The sequence below is a fragment of the Ascidia mentula genome, chromosome 7 (genome assembly GCF_947561715.1).
Source record: "Ascidia mentula chromosome 7, kaAscMent1.1, whole genome shotgun sequence".
Classification (NCBI taxonomy): Eukaryota; Metazoa; Chordata; class Ascidiacea; order Phlebobranchia; family Ascidiidae; genus Ascidia; species Ascidia mentula.
The window spans coordinates 4,402,649-4,424,615 of record NC_138572.1 but is presented as its reverse complement, the minus strand read 5'-3'; the positions used below and the strand labels follow the sequence as shown (position 1 = coordinate 4,424,615).

Here is a 21,967-nt window from a genome sequence, read left to right as displayed (position 1 = left end):
CATCTGATATAGATCTACGGAACGTTTCTGCTGCAACCAAAATTTCTGGTTTGACACTAAACAGCGAAGCACAATGATATATATATATTTATATATTAAGGGTTGGACGGTTACGGGCAAAAAGGCGGAGAGTACTTGAATAGATATAGAGAGCGTAAATATGAAGAAAACGGTACTTCAGCGGCAAAGAAATAATACAAACGTCTTGAAACAGGCATAAATGCACGTAAGGCTGTGTTAAACTGTAGGATATAAGAAGTAAAATGGACCACAACATAATTGTTGTTGCAATGATTCGTTCCGTTACCATGGTGATGTAATTATTGCAGAAAGGTAATGAGGCAAATGTGCGATTTTCGTTTTCAACGCATTTTTACCATCGTTGCTTGACATAATCGTCACGAAAATCAGCAGAGCGCTATGACGAAGCGATTGTCATGAAAAGCAGCAAAATGTTTGGAAAATTAAAACGAGGACCTCTCGTGGCGATTAAAACACGGGTAAGATACCACACAATGGCGCTGCGGAGAAGTCCTTCTGATCACGCGCGAACAGATGGGATTCTTGCCCAGGATAACATGGGTTTGAATCTCGGTGTAGATTAAAGAAAATCAAACACAAATAAACGAGAGATTTTTTTCGAAATACACGAAACTTTGAATCATAGAAATTACAGAAAGGGCAGCAGGATTGCAATCTGGGGGTAAATGGATAAAATGGAATGTTTTTATTCAAAAGGAGCGAGCATTGGCGAGAAAAGTCATAAGTTTGTCGGATTATGAGCTGTTATTTGTACACACAGCGTTGCTTACAACCGCGGCTTTAAAAGAAAAAAACTTTAAAAGTACGGGTTTCATTTTCTTGGGTAAACTGTTATTAACCTTACGAAAGTGCAATAAATCAATAAAATTAAGTAACAACCAGGAGCTTGGAATATATTATACTAAGCTGCAAGTTGAAGGTTCAAGACCACAAAAAATAGCGGACATATTGCGAGAAAAATGACCAGTAAGCCCCATGCACAACAACTGGTTGAAAATCCGCAGTTACAATTATACGAGGCTTGCAAATGTGGCGTTAACCGATATGCTGCCAATAAAACAACGTCATTTAGCAAGATGCGGTCAATTGCGGCCAATCAAAACCAGGGAAGTGCCAATACATTAAACGTTCGAATTCAACCCATTTCGAAAATCTGCAGCCAATGTTCTACCGAATCGGAATATCTGATGACGTCATATTGGTCTTAGTATATCGCACACACCGTTTATACTTTCGCTGTAGCGGCATAATGCAATAAGTTGGTTCAATTTGATTCAAGTACACTGAAGGGTTCATTGGTGATTCTGTTTTGGTGTCCATATTCCAAATGGACCGAAATATCACAATATACGCTGCTGTGTTCGGCCGAATCCGAATATTTGGATTCGGTTCGACACATCCCTGTTTGAAACACTGGCGCCGCGAGCGCAAAGTGCATGAATTCGAACTTGCATGTCTTGCACTGGCAAGGGGAAATAATAAGGCACACGGCGTGTATAGGTTACTAAGTTAAAACACACTCCGAATAAAATGATTTAAGCTGAGTGCGACAGAATAAGGCGACCAGATATTCACACAAGCATTCAATACAGTGCAGGAACAGTGGAGATGACGTAGTATTTCGGGGATGACTGAAACTGGTTTGAAGAGACAGGATTAAATTTGATTCAGACGGGTTGGGGGCGACAGGATCTTTAGGGGGACATAGTATGTCGTTTATACAAAAAAATACTTTGATTTTTAGGCGTTTGCGTGTTCTGACAAATTGACGGGTAGGTAGAAAAAGTCCCTCATTGGTAGTTTGGTTGTCATAGAAACGCATTTGCCGTCCGAAACCATTGTTGGCGAATTGGGAGTTGAACTTCGAATGACAAGAACTGGTTATGTTACAGCGCTAATAACGGCAAGGTGATGACGACGTGCGGCTAAAACGCACACAACATTTTTCGTGAAAAAATGATCTCGGGTAGCCTTGAGTGTGATTGAGTCTTAGACGACATAAAAGCTTCCTAAATTTGGACCATGGCAACCTAAGAGCATGATTCGCACTGATTTACATACTATGAAGGCCACGACAAAGGGAAAGCACAACGAAAAGATGACGAAGCAAAAATGCACAAACAGCTGCAAGCAAATATATGTTGACGAGAAGTTGGGGGCAAAAATTTGCTCTGCTTTGGACTGAAACAAGTCAGATGGTGCCTTTACAAAAAAACGAAAGGCGCGGGTGTTTCAGTGATTTTTGATGGATTTTATTGCTTGATTTCTATGGTCTGATTGTTCTAATGGTTTTAGTTGTCTGGATCGGATATTTCTTGGCTGGAATGGTGTCTGTGTTTTTGAATGGTCCATAAAATAGACAGGCAGCAGCTACTTTGCATCACGACAAACGATTATAAGCTAAAACACAAAAACGTCAGCAACTTTTAACATAAACCCACAAAACAGGTATAACTGCACGGTTTCAGGAATGATAGCAAGGCGTTGGGAGCACAATGTTTTGTTGCGCCGGGCTAAAATTCCATAAGCGCACCTGTATACCCACGCAAGTATTCTTCTACAGTACACACAGAAGTGAAAGAATAAGACTTGGCAGACGTTGGAACTGTCTATCTCACAATCCAAATGGTGTAGCGTCGTCGCGGTGTCCGGGCACCTCCATGTTAAAGTAATCGGGATCGTTGCGAAACTTGTGATGTAGTCGCAGGAATGTCGGTCGCTCCTTTGGGTTGTACGCCCAACACCTGCGGAAAAATTGAAGTCGTTTTTAGGCAAATTGGAAATTTTTTATCGAGGTTAAGGACACGTACTGTAGCATGATCGAGTAAACTTTCTCTGGGCAGCCTTCGGGTCGTGCTAGTCGCCTTTTGTCATCTTCGATGAACTGGATGACCTGTTTTTATAGAATATGGAAGTAATAAACAGATAAAAACATATGATTTTGCATAAAACAAGAATGGGGCGAATGGGTAAATTACAAGGAATTTTCTATGGGGAAGTTCCAGACTGAAAAAACATTGTGGTAAGGTATTCGAATCCGGCAGGATGTTGAAATAAAAGTATTCGAATTCGTCCGGTTATTTAATAAAGGTATTCGAATCCGACCGAATTTTTTATCTGTGCTGGTACATCCTTAATTTTACCCACATACACAAATATGCAACCACTACCAGGCATATATAGGTTTAATACATATAATAACATACTTGTGCACCGGTCATTGCACCGTAAGGTTGTTCCCCTTTGGAGAAAATCTCCCACAAGGTAACGCTATAACTCCACACGTCCGAACTGGACGAAAATGTACCGTAGTTGATGCTTTCCGGTGCGTACCTTTGGAAAAATTCGTCTTAGAAGGGAATGATTTAAGTGCAGAAAAAGCCATAATATTGGAGAGCTGCAGACAGGGTGTGTACACGCACTGTTTCTACATGTAAGGATTGACGTTGACCGAAAGGTACCACAAAGTGGGAATTAGTGTGCCCGCTAGTGTAAAAGCTAGCACGGTGCCACTGTTAACAGCTGCACTGGTGAGACCTTACGGAAAGGTTTAAGTTTGGGATACGTGTATAAACTATACAATATAACAGTTTATTAGGCATTTTATCTTACTTAGAGATATTGTCAACAAGTTAGAAAGAACATCGAGGGCAAGAAATATTGGAAAGCAAATTAAATAATAATCCAGCTAGGCTGCATTGCCTGGGCTGCCAAGCCTGCAAACCTAATGATCGCGATACGTTAGCTGTGATCGCCAAGCAAGGACCTGCGCAGTGGGGCGATCCTGCCTATCATGCCATTGCATGAAACATTACTGCGTAAATATTATCCGTTTACATTATTCAGCTGACCAAATGACATGTGACTGGGGCAGGTAAAATCTAGAATTTTTGGTTCAGTTGTCTGTCTATAAGTCGTTAAATTTAAGGGGCCTGGTCTGCGCAAAAAAATGCAGGAGGGGTGAATTTTTTCCATATGAGTAACGGGTTCACATTTTCAGCTCTGATAGCTATGCAGTAGTTTATGTTTTCCAGGAGGGGGGGCAAATGCCCCCTTGACCCCCTGAACTCCGAACGCCTATGACCTGTGGGTTTCTGGTCTTGGTGCGAATGAATTCACTTTGGATTAGACTTAATGTTTAAATGTAATGCTTCACACGGTTAGCAAATTAAGAGCATTGTTTGGGCATTTACCATTTAACGGGCCATCGGCCCCCGGCAGACGCCTTGTAATAATTGCTTCCGGCTCCAACAGCTCTGCTCAGACCAAAGTCGGAAATCTTCACGAGGACTTTTGTCGATAGAAGAATATTACGTAGCGCCAAATCGCGGTGGACGAATCTGTGGAAGAAATATGTATGTTTGTCTAATTGAATAATCTTTAGCCAGTGTTTCTCAGCCAATGGTGCAGTTTTGTGAGCCAGGGAGTCAGTTTGAACACCAATCAAAACTAAGTGAGACTACGATAATATGATGAATTCTGGCCAAATGCAGAAAAGGTTAAAAAATTGCTTTGAGCACTTTTAACACAATATTACAGCATGTTTGGAATAGTTTTAACAGTGCTTGAAAACCCAGCAATGAGCCTTATACAACCCGAATGATTTTCATTAGCCTTACAGTATTTGGTTGGTAAAGACACAATACAAGGATTTGACCAGAGAGAAATTGGAACAATGGGTTGTTGGTACGAATCCAGAATCTAAAACCTGTACCGAAAATATACACTATACACCTAGTGCAACCCTATATATATTTTTACTTGCAGAAATACCAACTTGCATTCAAACCAAAATGCTTGGGGCATTTCTAATGCATCAAGGAAATCCGGTAAGCCATGAAGTAAAGGCAAAATCCACTGGGCACAAATTGCTTAAGGTTGGAAATTCTCACCCTTTTGATTCGAGGTAGTTCATGCCACTGGCGATCTGGGCTCCCCAGAGCTTGAAATCTGATTGGCCGACAGCCGTCGGGTAGTCGAGGATATAATCCAATGCGGATCCCATGGCAACCAATTCCTGAACCTGGATTAAGAAACATTGGGTGTCAGTGGAGAGTATGTGTACCTATGTGGAAAAATATTATGTTAAAAAACAGCTTTTTTATCATCAATTAAAATATTTGCAGATGGTGTCACACAAAAATAGCCGTCAAAAAAGTCCAAGCAATACCAACATACCATCATCATGGTTTCCCCTCTACAAATGCCGTAGAGCTTCACGATGCAAGGGTGGTCCAATCCCATCATGACTTCAGCTTCTCGCTGGAATTCGGCTTCACCAGTGTTAATGTGTTCGCCGTGAAGAGTTTTTAAAGCCACTGGAACCTACAGAAGTGGTTAAGAGACAAGTAAACAATTGTCAAGACTACTAGTTGCAGTGCTTAGCATAGCAACACAATATAATATAGAAAAAGTAACTCAATATACAAAGAACTTGAACACACATGAACAAAATATGTAAATAAAAATGGCTTGGGCAGCGATGAAACCAAAAGGGTTATCGAATCAGGTGCCCAGCATTTTTATGAGGTTATCTCCTCGCCGAAAATCAGTTTGCTGTAGGATCGCAGCAAGTCGAGCTGGAAGTTATTTGTAACTTTATAATTGCATGACTTGAAGCACCAGTTACAATTACAAAATGGTTTTCTAACCTCGAGTTTAACTAAGTTTCAGTTACATCACTGGCTTATTTAAGGGTTAAATAACAGTTAAATAACTTCATAGTATTAAACAACTTGCATTTTTATGTTCATTTCTATGTGTTTTAATCCAGTGACACAAAAACACAATTAAAAAAAAAAAATAATTTGTTACAGCAATTTGTATCACTACAAACAACGGCACCTTCTTTCCTCCAGGGTTGCTCCAAACTCCCATCAGCACAGAACCAAATTCGCCTTGGCCCAATTCCCGGCCCAGGGCTATGCTTGCCGGGTCGATGTCCTCCAGCTGTCGGGCAGGGGTCGGCATCAGGCCAGCCATGTAACTCTGCTGGGCCGCGTTCATTTTGTTCACCTGCAAAATAGAGAGTAGGAATCATGGGTGTTTTGGTTTCATGAAAATATCCTGCAAAAAATCAATGTTATGAAACTAACAGAAGTTTCAAATTGCAGTCAGCTGATTTATTAGTAATCATGAAATCGATTTCGTCTGGACGGGCATCCTCAGTTTGATTGCTGATAAATCAGCTGACTGCAATTTGAAACTTCTGTTAATTTCATAACATTGACTTAAAATCAAAATAGAACATTGGTGTCGCTGATAGAATACAATGCCAACCAGAGGGCTAGATTCTGAAATAATTTAGGAACCAATCTTGCAAAAAATATGTGTTAACAATAAGAAATGGTTGATAAGCATGGCTGTGAGAATAACAAAAGTGTTTGTTGATTTTTTGCTGTCCGGGATAATACTCATGTAAAATGGGGCTCTAATGGCACAATTCCAAGTTCTTTCACATAGTTTTTCTTGTTTGCAACAGCAGTGTAGAGTTTGTTCCTTTATACTCAATAAGATTCTCATACAAGTGTAAGGTAGATAAGCCCAATGTACAAGCCGAGCAAACATAAAACAGCAATAAATTGTTACTGACAGGCATATTTTATTTCTGAATACTGCCTTTCCGGCAAACTTTATTTTAGATGTTTCTCAACGTTCTGGGTATTATGCAGCAGCCTTCTTTAGGAAGTGAAGTGAAGGCTGCTGCATAACAGTCAAAACGTTGAAAAACGTCTCAAATAAAGTTTGCCAGAAGGGCAGTATTCAGCAGGTATAAGAGCAAGATCATTAAAATTTAAACTCCGTACAAGAATAAGTCAAAGGTTACTTCCACATTTGACAACAAAATTACATCAAGCTGTTAAATATTTATGGCCATATCAGAGTACATACAAATGGAAAATAAATGCTTTACATGTGATACCTTGTGGTTTGGTAGAATAGGAGCAGGAACAGGGGCTGGAGGTCTTTCATTTCTCTTTGGCCTTGGATCAGGCACTGGACGGGAATCCATCCTACAGAATACAACATAATAAACCAGGAACACTATTTACATATTTACTCTTTGAGAATACCGACAATTGCCCATACACAATGATACATGATAACCACCAACGCTGCGAGCCGTATCTATGATTTGTGATGTCAGTCAGGTCATCTCCATTATAATCCTGGAGTTAGACCAACCGCGTCATTTTCAACTGATGATGACATATGACACATGCTCTTGCCGAAACATTTGAAAACATGTCAATGTTTTCAACAGTACGGGCCAGTCTCTATATTCTAAATCAGGTTTCTCAAAAAACCCTCAAGGGTCTAGTGTAGGGACATCACCAAAATAATGTCCTTAAAATTTTGATTGGTGATTAGACATTCACAGAGTTTGTTAATGGTCAGGGGGTCCACAGACCCAAACGAGTACTGAGCAACAGTTCCCAACTGGAGGTAAATTTTGAAGGCAAGCAATCTTTTCACTGTACTCAATGTAGTTTTTGAAAGTTTATGTTATGACAAAACAATAGATATTTTTTACATTATTTTTTATGTTTTTTATATATTTCTAAACAATTTTGCAAAATTAAAAAAACATGGGGGTAAATTTTGTCTTCAAAGTTTGCCTAAATTGGTTAAAAAACGGTTGGGAACTTATGGTATAGAGAAACACCGTTTTAACCAAGGGTAAATAGATTGAGTGATTTCATATGAAAATCACCCAATTTGAATTAATTTTTTCAATAAAAATTAAATTTGACGAAATAGTTTCCAAGTGATGTGTGTGAAAGTATCAGTATCTGATGTATTTCATTCTGGTGAAAACTTGTGAGAATTTAATAATGTTTTATCAAAATAACTAAAATCCACATGTTTTACTTAACACCCTTACTCAGCGTACGCAACGTGTACGTGATAAGTTTTTCGCAATATTTTAATCATGCAAATGAATGTAAAAGTGTAATTAACCTTGCAGATGGTGATACAGGAGCTGTAAGTTCAGCAGGAAGGCCATCAGAACATCGACAGTAATAATCAATCAAGTATTCCAACGTTATGAAGAGAGGGCCATCGTCAATGTAAAACCAACTATTCTGCAAAATTAAATAGAATTTTTTGTTATGCACTTCTGCATGTGTTTGCCTGAGGCAAATTTTCAGTAATCTGTGAAATGTTGCTTTCTTAAAATAGGCTAGGGCGGTTAGCTGCACTTGATACTGAACATGATTAAATTTTTTGCACTTCAAATGCTTGAACTGTCTTCGAAAGCATGTGCATTCATTGAGTACATACATGTAAATGTGGTTTTGCATAATCCTAAACTCCTAATTAGTGCAATATTATAAAACACCACAAACATATTAGAATGAATGCCAATGCTAATTTCTTGCTATTGATATGAGCACATTAATGTTGATACTAATTTTCAGGATAATCACTCTTTTTTGAAGTATATAAGGTCTATATTGAATACAGCTGGAACCAATTTTGTAGGTATTATTATGTCTATAAATTTGTATGTGGTATTATACACAGGAAAATATTTTCTTTAATACAGACCAGGAAATAGGCAAACAATGGCGCTTGTATCTTGACAAGCTTTTCAAAAATATAAATTTATTGGCAGACACTTTACCTTGTTCTTAATTTCATAGTTGAATACTGTTTTGTCAAATGACATGGTAAGCACATGTTGACCAGGATGCCTCTTACTCATTCGTACAAGAAAACATCCATTGCCCAGCCCTGCATACTCCAATAACTCAACAGCTTTCTGCATAACAATGCACAAGGAAAAATTGCGATTGTCCAACATACAGATTTTATGTATCACATGAAGATGATGTCTGGTCAGCCAATATACATTTTTCTGAATATTTAACAGATCAGATGATCGTGTTTTTTAATTTACATATAAATACTATAAACCGATACAGTGCATTTGTTATTATGTTGCAATACACAGTTTTAGGTTGTAGTATTTTGTATATTAAAATGTTTTGTAAAGTTGCCATTCTCATACAGGTACACTTTGAGAACAATCAAAGCTTCAAGTCTTAGACATTATCACCACAAAACCATACCAATCGCACCAATGCGGTTTATAAAAACAAACACACTGATTATTCTGCAGTACTGCACACTACCTACCTACATAAAATGCAACCATAAATTTAAAAGGCTTTGAATATGACATATTGTTTTAAAAACAAATATTATAAGCCTTGAAAACAGGTGAAAAAATTCAAAATAGCTAGTTCACAGTGGCAAATATAGTGTAATTTATGTGCAACTTCAAGTCATACAACCACCAAAAAGAATTTAAAAACATTGACCCACAACATCAACTGCAGGAGGTCTCACATTTCAAAACAACAAATCATGTACGTACAAAACCTGAGACACTAACATGCAAATTGACTCGCAGCACTTACATGTCTATCAACAGCTTTATGCAGCCAATTGGCGGAGTTATATCGTGGATTTGGAGGTTGGTAACGTTCTAATTTCTGAATAGCTGAAGTGTGGTGTCGCTTTCGTGCCAAGTCTAGAGGAGTTTCACCATTCACACATCTAGAAAAAAATATTTCTTTATGTGAAAAGTAAATTTATTGTTTTTTGGACAAATTATTATCAACCTTTAAACTCTTTCAATCAATTGTTGTTGACACAATTAAACTGAATTTTCAGGTTTAAGTGTATTTGTAATGTCTGACAGCATGACAGATTTCATATTTTCTGGTACACTTCAACAATACACTTAAATAATCGATGAATGTTACATATTTGTGTGACATATTGCCAATGAAATAATGATCAATAAACAATGTGTAACAAAAAACAAATCGAAGAGAGTACAACATGATATTAAGACAGGTAAATATACTCCAAAACCACTCTAACCTTGGATAACAGGCAGCACCATGGCTTAGCAGCATATCAATACACAGGTGGAAGCCACCATAGGCTGCTTCGTGGAGTGGAACCCAACCAGTTCCACAACATCGATCTTGTGGCTTTGCAAAGCAATGCTTCACCAGGATTTTGCAAGTGGTATTGTTGTTACCACGACAAGCCAACTGCAACAGAACCAATAGTTTTTATCGAAGTTGTATCAGACTAGGATGGGAGTTGTGTTGTTGCAACTGAATGCTAATAATGATTATCGAATTAATCTCAATGAAAAGGCTTTTAATATAGATGGCCATTGATTTGGAACATGCTGCTTCATTGACGAATTCATTTTAATGTTCCTGCAGTAAATCCTTCACTTTCACATATAGATACAAGAAAAAAAAATTACCAAAAAGTTTCTAGCCACTTTTTAGCACACATATTGCAAGTTTACATGCAAATGCCACTTATGCAAATAAAATTTTACTATCTAAATTTGCAGTTTTGTAAAAAAGGTTTATAAAAAATACTTACTTATTAAGTGACTAATTTTTTTTATTTAAGCTTACGATGTGTAAAATCCATTTTAATAAACCACTTGTGGGAAGCGAAAACATTTAATCATTAAACAGTTATTCTGTTAATAAGTTTGTCGACATACATGGAGAGGAGAATTTCCATCGGCATCTCTTGTTTTCACATCGGCGTTGCATTTGTTTAGTTCAAGTACCAAGTCGTTGAGGCCTCGTGCAGCAGCTTCGTGAAGTGCCGTTCTCCCACACAAGTTTCTACATAGAAAGATTAATACAAAAGTTACAAATCTCATTTAAACAAAATAACAAAGTTTGGATTGAAAAAAATTTGACTTGTTTGAAAAGGTTTTATTTTTATTTGAATTGAAAATGGCATTTTACATGCAGTAATAACTTTTGATTTTTTATATATTGTAAAAATTTAATTTGCTAAAATTTTAATCCTTACTGAACGTTTATTACAACAAGCTATGGTCTCCCACATACTATGATGTCATCCACAGAATTGTAACGGGCCACATTAGTCACCTATGATGACAGCCTATCGCCAAACACAGTGACAAAGGCTCTAAAATGGCCAGACATTGCAACATGGCTGTCTATGTGGTATGTCTGGTGCAGCAATTTGTAATTGTCACTTTATGTGCTCAGTGACTGGCCAATCGTACCTTTTTACACCTCGGAGGTAGACACCACTTTCGGGAGAAAGTGAAAGCACTGTAACTTGGTAGACTTTTACTACAGCACACAGTTTCATTTGTTGACAGCTCAAATATTTACTGTCACACTCAAACGTGGAATGGGGTGGAAGTGTGTGCCTATATCCAATTGCACATATGTGACATTTTTATTATCGAAGGACGATCGGGCAAAACCATGTTTCAGCCAAATGCATTCACAGAGAAATGCAACGCCACTGCAAAGGTCTTGAAAGTACGTGTTTCTGTGATTAATGACCTAATTAATTGACAACAAGTAAACCAGGAAGCAACACCACAAGTTTGCTCTTGCAATTTTTCAGTTTGCTAAACAATGGCCAGTGTACATACAACTTTATATTAACCACTTCAAAACACAAGTTTTTTTGAAGTATTAGATGATATAACAAGTGTGAACAAATGTTAAATACATGACTAAATCGGTTTCATTAGGTTAAAGACAACAATTTGGAGCTAACATTTTTACAGAGTTGCTACAGATAAAAAACACATGCTGCAGCAATTTTACACATTGTTTAGCTACAAATAGTAAACAAACAGATAATTTGAATTATACACACCTTGTATTTACGTGGGGACAACTGGGATGGTTAAGAATCTGTCGAAAAACAGATGTGTCGACTGCTTCATCCACTGCCTGATGAATGATTGTGTCTTCACCATATTGCTGCAGAAATGCAGGCACCGGATAGCCAGGACAAGCACGAGTGAGCTCAGTGGGTAAACCATTCGAGCCAGACCTGCAAAAAGTCTCTGATGTTTTGCTCATATTGGTCAAATTTTTGTAAATTATTTTTTACATTTACATAGCTCTGTTCAGTGGCAGATCTAGAAAAAATATGAGGGGGGTGTTCGGTTTCGGTACCTAATTAATGAAGCCATTAGATGCGATTAAAATTTTTTTTCGGACATTTATCATGCTGTAATTTTTTGTCTAAATCTCGGTGGAAACCAGTTTAGTTGTTGAACACGTTGCCAATATTACGCATGTTGAAAACAACTGTTAGCGCTCGCAAATGTGCAAAGAGGAATATAAGTCTACCACATGCAACATAGTTTTTATTTGTATGTTTTCTTGATAACGTATGCCCACATTTAATTCCTTTTAGATAACACCTATATTTAAACCTTTCTTTCAAAGTCGTGGTGATGAAACTACGGCGCAAGCACTACCGCAAAAACTCGCATCGAGTGTTCCACAGTGTTACGCAATTGCGTAAACCAGGAAGACACCGTTTATGAGACGATGCGCGCCAACACTGGCGTTCGTATTTTGCAATGCTCGATCACAATTAACCTCAGTTTACAGCGGAAAATTGGGGAATTCCCAAAAGAATTCCGCCCCCCTCCGCTCTAAAAACAAATCTGTAATGGTCTAGGACGTGGTCTTGCACCACCAAATACACATCGATGTTTTAGCAGTAGATAATTTGCGAAATATATAAAAAAAAAAACAGACGAAATACAAAATACTCGTTTAGCTACATTTATTTTGGTGCAATTTTGTCAAACAATTACAACTCATACAGAGTGCGGCTTCTGTGTAGAAATTGTAGCAGAAATGAATAAACTTACAAGGTCGCGCATTCGAAAACAGTATTGTTAACGGGTTATTGACCAACGGCACAACAAAGATTGTTTCATAAGAGTCGTCGCCGCGTGAATGCAGCGCGCGCGACTGAGAAACAAAGAAACAGCGGAGACGAACACTTGACCGTAGTATTCGTTCCTCCGTAGCGGGAAATTAATCGGACTTTCACACCCCACAAAACAATGTGCCAAAATGCTAAGGGGGGGGGGGGGGGGGGGGGGTGTTCTGACACCCCCCCTAGATCCGCCATTGGCTCTGTTGGTGTCGATGAAAAAAACCTAATTGAACTGCATAACTTTATGTATAAATACATCAGTATATAGTGAGTCATTAATATTTGAATTTTAACAATATGTAGGTTGAATGCAAATTTTGCAGCTTGATAGGATGTTAAAATTCCTTGATTTAGAAATTATAGTTAGGAGGTTTTTTTCACAATTAAACATTTATGTATGCCTTTATTTCATTACTTTTACCATGCAGCTAAAACCACACATAAATATCTTGCAGATTTTCAGCACAATAAAGTCAATACACAGGCAATAACCACTGTCGGAGTAATTGAAAACAAAAGCTGAATTATGATTAAACCACTGCAAAATAATACTCAAACATTCTAAAGATGTGTTCCTTTTTGTTATTAAGAGAATTTTTAACCTATAGGTGTGTAAAAGGTTGATGACTTTAAATAAGGAAGCCTAAGGTAATGTGCTGAACATATTTGCTGAAAAGGGTGTTTACTTTTTCGCTGCATGAATAAAAAACTTTTAAACCAACCATTGGCCAATGGAAATAAATACAAAACAGGAAACTAAGACTGCTTCCTTGAGCCAAGGAAGTACAAGTTATGGATGAAATACTGCACTGTCTGCTTGGTTTGGTTGACTAGCATTGATCAGATTAACAAAACAAAGCTGTAAATATATCCTGTATGTATTATATGTATCTCGCACAACCGATGTGATTTCATCATATAAAATATGGCACTCATAGCAGCGTTGTTGTAGAGAAATGGACAATAATAATTCCCAACAGTTTACAATACATTTATACCCAATCCGAACCAAAGAAAATAGTAGATCTTTATGTTTCAATTTGTGAGCCACAAAAGTCGCTATTACATACCTATAAAAGTTGACAAGTTGATCGAGACCCACAAAGGGAGGTCCATTGTCGATGCTAAAACACCCAGAGTGTGGGGAAGTGGTAATCTGGAAGTGCTGGGTGTCTCCTTTGTGTATGAGTGAAAGAACAAAGCTGTCTTTTATGTTGACACTCTCTCGTACCAGAAAGAGGCCCTGTACAAAATTATAGCAAATTAAAATAGAACCACTCATATCCTATTTGGTACAAAAGAGTTTTATAACACCCGAATAAAAAATTAGACCAATTTAAAAACCAAAGGCCCCTGGCAGGCAGTTGATTGCACACCATATCGATATAATTATGTGTTAAAATGTAACTATTAGGGTCAATATAACAATACAATCCTATTTATGGTTTGACACTAGTTTTATTGCCGCAATGCATTTAGGTTTGTGAAGCTATAAACTAGTTTGGGTCTTGAAATAGAACAGAGCTTGTGCCACCCTATTTGGAAGTGGCAAATACAGTGTACGCCTTATAAAGCAATCCAAATAAAAAGATGGGCTGGGTAAAAATAGTCAAAGCGCGATACAGGCGCAGGCAAGTCAAGAATCAAATTGTTCTGTCAACACAAGCATGGTTGACTTGTGCTTTGCTAACATTTACTGCATCACTGCAACGTACAGTTTGCAAAGCAATACCTATGACAAAGTAGGTTATTTAGCATAAATAACTTTAAACACAAACTTTTCTGGAAAGAAACTATCAGGAAAATCTGTTACATTAACAGATATTTCAAATATGCCTGTAATCATTACAAATTACTATTTATAACTTGGTCATGGACTTGGCATCATAAATATTTTTTACAGTGAGGACTGATGGACAAATTAAACCTTTAAAATATATAATTCTACATGTTATATAACTGCAAAAAAACAACTGGTGTAAGTTACATTTCTTCAAAGGATTAAAAGCAAACCTGGGTTGATCCAGCTTTTTTTAGGTTGTGAACAGCATTTCCTCGTGTTAACCGCTGGTGAAACCACTGGTCCTAACAAAACAGTAGTGTTAGTTCACAAACTTTGCTTTTGCACATGTGCATGATGCACTGTATTGCCTTGAAAGGGTTAGCAATAAAAAATGCAGTCCTTCTGCAAATGTATGAACTAAAATATATGTGTTTTGTGCGATATAATTTGAGGACCTGTCTGTAAACACACCAATACCATCCTATCTATATTAAGAGAGAAATTTTTATTTAAATTAAAAGATGCAACCACTTTTCAAATGCAGATGCTTAACTTAATTTTTACATAATTATACTACAAAAACAAGAGAGTTTGAAAAAAGATTTTCATCACATTTGAGAATTTACAAGGAGTTATTTTTACATAATAATAGACACAAATCAAGTTATAAAAATCATTCTAGGCTTCAAACACTGTTTTTTAACATAAGAAGAACGACATACAAACAAAAGTAAAACATTTTATTCACCTCTGGAATATGTGCTCTTAGCTTGGCATTGTAGTTTTCATAATGTTTGATTATTTCATTAAGATTCTCTCCGCTTTTCAGACGGGCAGTAATGGTTCGCCCACCAAGGGCTTTGCTCATGATTAGAAGATTGAGGTTTACACCGGGTTTCCTAGACACCACAGATCCACTAGCATAGCAACAGAACTGGATGCCTAAAGACAATGTATATGTGAATAAGGACTCTTTAAAAAAACACAAAACAACATTTACATAAGCAAATAAGTTAAATAATCAGTAAAGTGCAGACAGAGGCTGACCTACCAAGACCAAGCTCATCACCAACTGCACTGATGAGACCTGATAGGTTGAAATAGTGTGCATGGCATAGTCTGTAGCTTAGAGCTTACTTAATATTAAAATAATTCACATTTTTCATGTGGCCTTTATCTTGCATAGCGTTGCAGTCAAACTCATTTAAAAATTTTGAAAACCGCTGAACCATTTGTTGAACAGCTGCTTATCTGAATTTAAATTAATAATATATATGGAGTACAGGACAGGAGTAGCTTATAAAAATTATACCAGGATTCTGATAAGCACGAAGCACCATACTGACAACAACAGCTAGTTACGTTGCACAAAAGACAGGTAAAGTTAATAGCATCAAGTATTCAGAAAATAAATTCATATTTCTGGATTCCGACTCTAGCAGAAAACAATTACAAAATGATAGAGGCAAACGATTACTACCGAAGTCTAAACTCATACAGTGACTTAAAAAAATACGACAATGTTCCTAATACCAAAATAAAGTTGAAATAACATACAATTACGCAACTTCTATAATGAAAAAGCCTAGTTTTATATAAAAATACAACATAGGCTATACAACAAAACAAGAAACCCACCTGTGCACTTCGGTTAACTGCTACCTTAATCCGGGGCATTAAGGTTAAATTTCCGGGAAGTTGGCTACTTCTGTTGGTAAAGAGAAGGCAATGCAAATATACATTTCATAAAGGTTCACAACATTTCTATCCTCTTTCTGTTTAAAGACAATGCTTCAAAAAGTGGAATAGCATTAAAAAAGTGAAATTTCCAAGCAAATACCTATTTTTCAACGCAACGATACCACGCACGATAGGGATTAACTTTGCGGTAACAGTGCATAAGTAGTTATTTTGTCGACATTCAAATGCAGCTAAACGGTACCACATGGTCACATTCGATAGAGGATCATGCAGGCACAATTATTTATTTTTGTGAGCTGAAAGCGTACACTTTACTTTGTGTTACCAAATCTTTCAAGAAAATTGCTGGCTGTGATCCTGCGGCAGACGGTGATTCTCTAAAAGGAAATCACTTTCACATGAGCACCTGACTAGATAACCATGGTTTTATCAACGCAGTCTCCAGTGTAGGGAATTCGGCTTGTCATTCTCCATATTTTGTTTAAACTTGATTTTTTTTAAACCGCTTTCCACACTTTTACATTTACATCCAGACTTTGTGACGCCATCGCTGGTTATCTCCCTTGCTTTACGTCTTTCAACTTGCGCTACTTCTTCTAAGTCTTCTTTGTCGCGTAATCGCACCAATCTGCTTCGTCTTTGATGTATCCCTATATATTTGCAACTCTTTCCACAAACAAACAGATCATCATTTTCGGTCCGACAGATCCAATGTGATCTCCCAGATCACGGTGTTCGGTCCCAGATCTCTTTTGGTCTCAGACCGAACTTCGCTCCAAGACCATCGGTGTCGGGATCTGCTGCCAACATGATGTCGGCTCGTCGCCCATGGCGACCCTTCACCAGCATATACAGTTGTTACTTTCTATGTTTGTTGTCTGTGTGCGTAGGAATGATTCCTAAACAATAAAAATGATTTTATTTACAAGCTACAATTGCACGAGGGCGTGCATTAGGCATCGTGACTGATGTAATGGTTAGATCCGCAATAAATTGGCTATTTTGTCATACTGAATAATACTATCAAACTGGTCATGATTGAGTCACACATGTTTTCATAACTCTGTTATGGATGCCTACAAAATAAAAGGCATGTTGTAGGTATAAGGCCATGTTGTATAAGTAAAATAAAGGCCTCGCCTACCACAATTAGTACGGTTATAATAAGCCTCCATGAAAGCACGTTCTCTTCATATGGTTGCGTCATGTCGTACAAACAAAAAATGGCGCCTAATTTCATTATTTTTGAAAATCGTTTTTTTAGCTTTATACGCCATTTTTTTTACCATGCGACCAATACGACGCGTCGACTATTATTTTTTATCAGACACAAATTTGTTTAACAAAAAAAAAATTTACACAATGCAGAGATTGGAACGAGATTTAGAAACATGTAAAAAGATTGCGAATATTTAACATTTAGGCTACGCATTTTGTTTTCGTGAAGGTTATTAATATGCATTGTCATGGACCATGTCCACAGTTTTAGCGAATCTACATTGCTAACACTACTGAGGATATGTGTTTAAACACCCAACGACACCCAACATTGGCTATGAGGGGAATAAGGTAAAACCGCCATAAAAGTTCGCTTTTTCAGTTACAGTTTTACAGCTCAACAGAAAAGACAATTCTTTCTAACACAGATGCGTTCATTCAAAAACTTTTCCAAGGACTCGTAAAATATCCTAGCGTCTATAGCAGAATATTATGGAGTCTCTTGCTGCGGGTTGCAAAGGAATATCAATAATGGCGATGTACCAACACAGAAAAGATTCGGTCGTATCCGAATGCTTGCAGCCAATATTCGGTGGATTCTGGACCGAATCCGAATATTTATAGACATTATAAATTTCACATAAGTTATGATTGCAAAAAATAAAACACACACCGTTTGTACTTTCGATACAGTGAAACAATTATAATCTAATGTCGTTATTTATGATCTAAGTTGGCCACTTGTTTCTTTCGTATAATTGAATATTCGTGCATATTTCGCCGTCAATATTCGGAATCGGTCGATTACCCAAAAATACCCATTCCCAGTTGTTACAGGCCTGTTTTATTATAATATGCCGATACTAATACAACTATTATGGACCCTTTTATGATACTCTACTATTTATTTTATATTGATTTATTTCTTATGTCTGCATTTTTTCATGTGAGGACTGACGTTATGTAGAATTTATGCATTGCTTTTTCGTAGAAATAAGGTTGAATTGTCCGTTGTAATAAGACCTACGTCACAAGAAACACATTGGATGTTTTCGCAGTCAAGACGACTCACTCAGCCTCAATTTGGTTCGGTCGTCGTTGGGAGCTGCAGTTGTTGCTGGTGAACAGGAAGGCGAAGTACAGCGAATAACGTACATTGCGATGTGTTTTGTGCATCTTCAGCTAAAATACACTGTTTTTGCTGCATGTAAGGATGTAAGTAAGTTAATATATCATTAGGCTTATTGGTGTTTTTCGTGATGCTTGTCTTTGTAACATGAACGCTGTATTTTTCTTTTGAATGTAAGCACAGCCAATCAAATTAAGACATTTATACTGTTGCTAAAGTTAGACCAATGTCTGTCAAAGACAATAATATCTCTAAGTCGGCAAATGTCTGGCTTGGGGCTGAAACCGGTCTTTTAAAATCTGTGGATCTGCAAAAGAAAGTAGCGACCAACCACTTTGAACAAGACAAATATGGCAAAAACTATGAAGTTTCTGCAATGTGTTGGAACAGTGTCAAAAAAGACATGTTATACACTGGACACAGAAATGGTATGGTACAATGCTTTGACATGGAAACGGGAAACTTTGCAAACTCACAGAGCATTCCTGATTTTAATAGTACCAAGGAGAAGCTTGTCTCATTGCATTGTGTAGATAACTCATTTTTAACATGCACTTCCATTGGTAATGTTAAACTATGGTGCAATGATACTGTGAAGAATGAATTTCCAGCTGGGGACAATGTAACTTCTATGGTTTATGATGCTACAAGTAACCAAATAGCAGCGGGCGGAAAAGAAAACCTTCTGAAAGTGTGGGACCTTGAATCCACTGCCCAACCAGTATTCAGGGCAAAAAATGTCCCACCGAATTGGCTCCAGCATCGTGTACCTGTATGGGTGACAAGCATTCAATTTATACCAGGAGGATCCAAAGTTTTGACAACCACTGGAACGCATCATGTGAGAATATACGACTGTAAGAGTGGGCAGCGTAGGCCCGTTATAGAGGCAGAGTACTCTGAATATCCTCTCACTGCGTCTGCATTGTTGCAGCGGAATGATAATCAAGTGGTGGTTGGTAACACCAGAGGAGAAATGGCTTCATTTGATTTGAGAAAAATGAAGCAGGTGCTAAGATGTTTCAAAGGGTTTGCTGGTAGCATTCGCGATATTGCATGCCATAAAGAACAGCCGTACATTTTTAGTTGCGGTCTTGATCGTTATCTGCGAGTCCATAGAGATGACCAGCCCAAACCAGTGAACAAAGTTTACTTAAAATCAAGACTTAACTGTATTTTAGTAGCTGAAAATAATGTGGACACTTCAGAAGGCGACTTGGCAAAGAAACGAAGAATTGAGGACAATGATGCTGATGGTGAGGACTTTTGGGAAAAGATGGATCAGATTTCTGATGATAATTCAGACTCTGAAGACTCTTCGTGTGACAGTGGGACTGATGTTAATGACAACAGTAATGCAAAAGGATTTGCTAAGAAAAAGCGCCACAAGCGTGATTGATCGACTCTGTCAAAATTAATTTGGAATGGTTGTTTTGTTGTGAAAGTGTTAATCTTCTGTCATGAATAATGTATGGATAAACCTAAACAAAACTGTCATTTTTTCGCTAACATTTAGTGATTGGCACAGAATATCTCATTCCAAAACTTTTTGCAGGCAGGTAGTTTATGTTTGTATTTTATTTGAATTTTTGAATATCCATTCTGCAAAGAAACTTTGACATTCTTGTGAGCAGACACATTCCAACTTCAAGATGTTATCTGTTACAGATAGCCAAAGTAAGTCAATCGCTATACTGTGTTTTTTTTAAAACAGGAACATTACACACTTCTTTATTTTCTTAGAAATTGGAATTGGGTTGACAGGATTTGGAGCATTTTTCCTTTTTCTTGGAATGATCTTGCTTTTTGACAGAGTTTTATTAGCGTTTGGAAATGTTAGTAAATACACTAAAAAATACTATATATACACATAAATTTGCAATCTTATTTTATCAAAATTTCTGATAATTATGTGTAAACAGGCCAGGCCTCCATTGGTAAGAAATTCATAAAAAGTAATATAGCTAAATACAAAATGTTGATACACTATTCTCTATATAGTTGTTGTTCATCAGTGGACTCTCCTTTATCATCGGTCTGCAGCGAACATTTAATTTTTTCTTCCAAAAACATAAAGCGAAGTCAAGTGGATTTTTCTTTACTGGGATTTTCATTGTTCTGCTTGGCTACCCATTGATTGGCATGCTTGTTGAAGCCTATGGTTTTTTCCTTTTATTTAGGTATGTATATATATATATATATAACTAGTTGGCAACAAGTAGAGCAGAAACATATGGTGACCAGACCAATCATACCATGGCAATTTTATTTGGGATTTAGAAAACTAGTACTCCTGTTTTAAACCTTGAAATTTTCTCAGGAAAATTGTTACTTGTGTTCAAGGTGTTTTGTGTCAAGTTACTTGAGAACTCATAATATATATACAGTTTTATTAGCTCTGTTTGAGTGTTCGAGGGTTATATGCACTTTTTATTTATTTATATTTTGTTGTTTAATTACAATTAATATTATTACTGTTTTAGTGGCTTCTTTCCTGTGATTATCAACTTTCTGAGACGAATTCCAATCATCGGAAGTTTGTTCAATATTCCAGTTATTAACAAGGTATTAGGGTCGTGAGACAAACACTCCAAGTCTGTAAACTCACATGCGGGTCACAGTGCAGGTTAAAGTCTAATCCTTGTTTGTTTTTTACAGTTTGCTGAGAAGCTTGAGGGGCAACACCCTATGGTTTAGAGTTAGGAATTATGTTGTTTTCGTTGACGAGCCAAATATGCCCTTTTGCTTGAGTTGCCTGGCTGTTTCTTGGTGCTTGTCAGTATTTTAGTTATCTGGCCTGGATTTTACGGAGTGCGGCGCCGTTTTATGGACTGGTGTATTTAATTTTTAAGGAACATGGTTTGATTACCACAACAAATGGGAACAATTACTTATAATAACACATCGTGCAATATTGTGTTTTTTTGTACACACACAGGTGATAATTCAGTTTCACCTCATACCGCTGTTGACATGGATATTGTTGCCTTTACCCTGTGGTACCCATTTCTCTTGCATTTTGAAAAAGCTCTGTACCAAACTTCTTGTATTTATGTCACAAAATCGGCCTGTCCTGAGGTCAGTCTTAAGACAACTTGTTCCTGTTGATAGTATCGACATACTGTAGTTTTTAGTACTATAGGCAGCGTGACAAAGTTATCATCAGTCAGGACTAAATAATAAGCTGGATGAAGTTGGATGCCAAAGTTGAATAGATTTCAGAAATTTTGCCGGATTTTGGAGTGCATTGTGTGCTGTGAACTAGATGATGGTTTCCCCAGATTTGTTTTTGTTAACATACTGGTCCA

General features: G+C 37.2%; 3 protein-coding genes across 3 annotated transcripts; 2 read left to right on the top strand and 1 right to left on the bottom strand.

The window, feature by feature from the left end:
* Positions 1–104: 104 nt before the first annotated feature.
* LOC145909306 (tyrosine-protein kinase HTK16-like) lies at positions 105–16,323 on the bottom strand. The gene is made up of 18 exons (XM_082996699.1): positions 16,250–16,323; positions 15,360–15,553; positions 14,842–14,913; positions 13,899–14,071; positions 11,743–11,922; positions 10,592–10,718; positions 9,940–10,115; positions 9,471–9,609; positions 8,672–8,809; positions 8,005–8,129; positions 6,965–7,055; positions 5,887–6,057; positions 5,221–5,367; positions 4,935–5,065; positions 4,236–4,382; positions 3,249–3,375; positions 2,853–2,935; positions 105–2,786 (listed from the first exon to the last, which is right to left on the bottom strand). Exons 2-18 carry the CDS (start codon positions 15,477–15,479, stop codon positions 2,657–2,659), a joined length of 2,277 nt encoding a protein of 758 aa, XP_082852825.1. The 5' UTR covers positions 15,480–15,553; positions 16,250–16,323; the 3' UTR covers positions 105–2,656.
* Positions 16,324–18,691: 2,368 nt separating this feature from the next.
* LOC145908045 (WD repeat-containing protein 74-like) lies at positions 18,692–20,193 on the top strand. Its single transcript, XM_082995216.1, has one exon. It carries the CDS (start codon positions 18,886–18,888, stop codon positions 20,056–20,058), a length of 1,173 nt encoding a protein of 390 aa, XP_082851342.1. The 5' UTR covers positions 18,692–18,885; the 3' UTR covers positions 20,059–20,193.
* A 14-nt stretch (positions 20,194–20,207) lies between these two features.
* LOC145908046 (vesicle transport protein GOT1B-like) lies at positions 20,208–21,856 on the top strand. Its single transcript, XM_082995217.1, has 5 exons — positions 20,208–20,336; positions 20,403–20,494; positions 20,661–20,839; positions 21,143–21,224; positions 21,318–21,856. Exons 1-5 carry the CDS (start codon positions 20,312–20,314, stop codon positions 21,354–21,356), a joined length of 417 nt encoding a protein of 138 aa, XP_082851343.1. The 5' UTR covers positions 20,208–20,311; the 3' UTR covers positions 21,357–21,856.
* Positions 21,857–21,967: the final 111 nt, after the last annotated feature.

What these genes read in the sequence shown, in the direction of transcription:
- LOC145909306 (XM_082996699.1), bottom strand. Translation starts at nt 15,479, where the DNA reads ATGAGCAAAGCCCTTGGTGGGCGAACCATTACTGCCCGTCTGAAAAGC. An exon ending in CAACTTGTCAACTTTTATAG is followed by an intron (nt 11,923 to 13,898) that starts GTATGTAATAGC and finishes GACTTTTTGCAG; the next exon opens with GTCTGGCTCGAATGGTTTAC. An exon ending in GGCCGATGGCCCGTTAAATG is followed by an intron (nt 3,376 to 4,235) that starts GTAAATGCCCAA and finishes ATTTTTCCAAAG; the next exon opens with GTACGCACCGGAAAGCATCA.
- LOC145908045 (XM_082995216.1), top strand. Translation starts at nt 18,886, where the DNA reads ATGTCTGTCAAAGACAATAATATCTCTAAGTCGGCAAATGTCTGGCTT.
- LOC145908046 (XM_082995217.1), top strand. Translation starts at nt 20,312, where the DNA reads ATGTTATCTGTTACAGATAGCCAAA. An exon ending in ATCTGTTACAGATAGCCAAA is followed by an intron (nt 20,337 to 20,402) that starts GTAAGTCAATCG and finishes TTATTTTCTTAG; the next exon opens with AAATTGGAATTGGGTTGACA. An exon ending in ATATTCCAGTTATTAACAAG is followed by an intron (nt 21,225 to 21,317) that starts GTATTAGGGTCG and finishes TGTTTTTTACAG; the next exon opens with TTTGCTGAGAAGCTTGAGGG.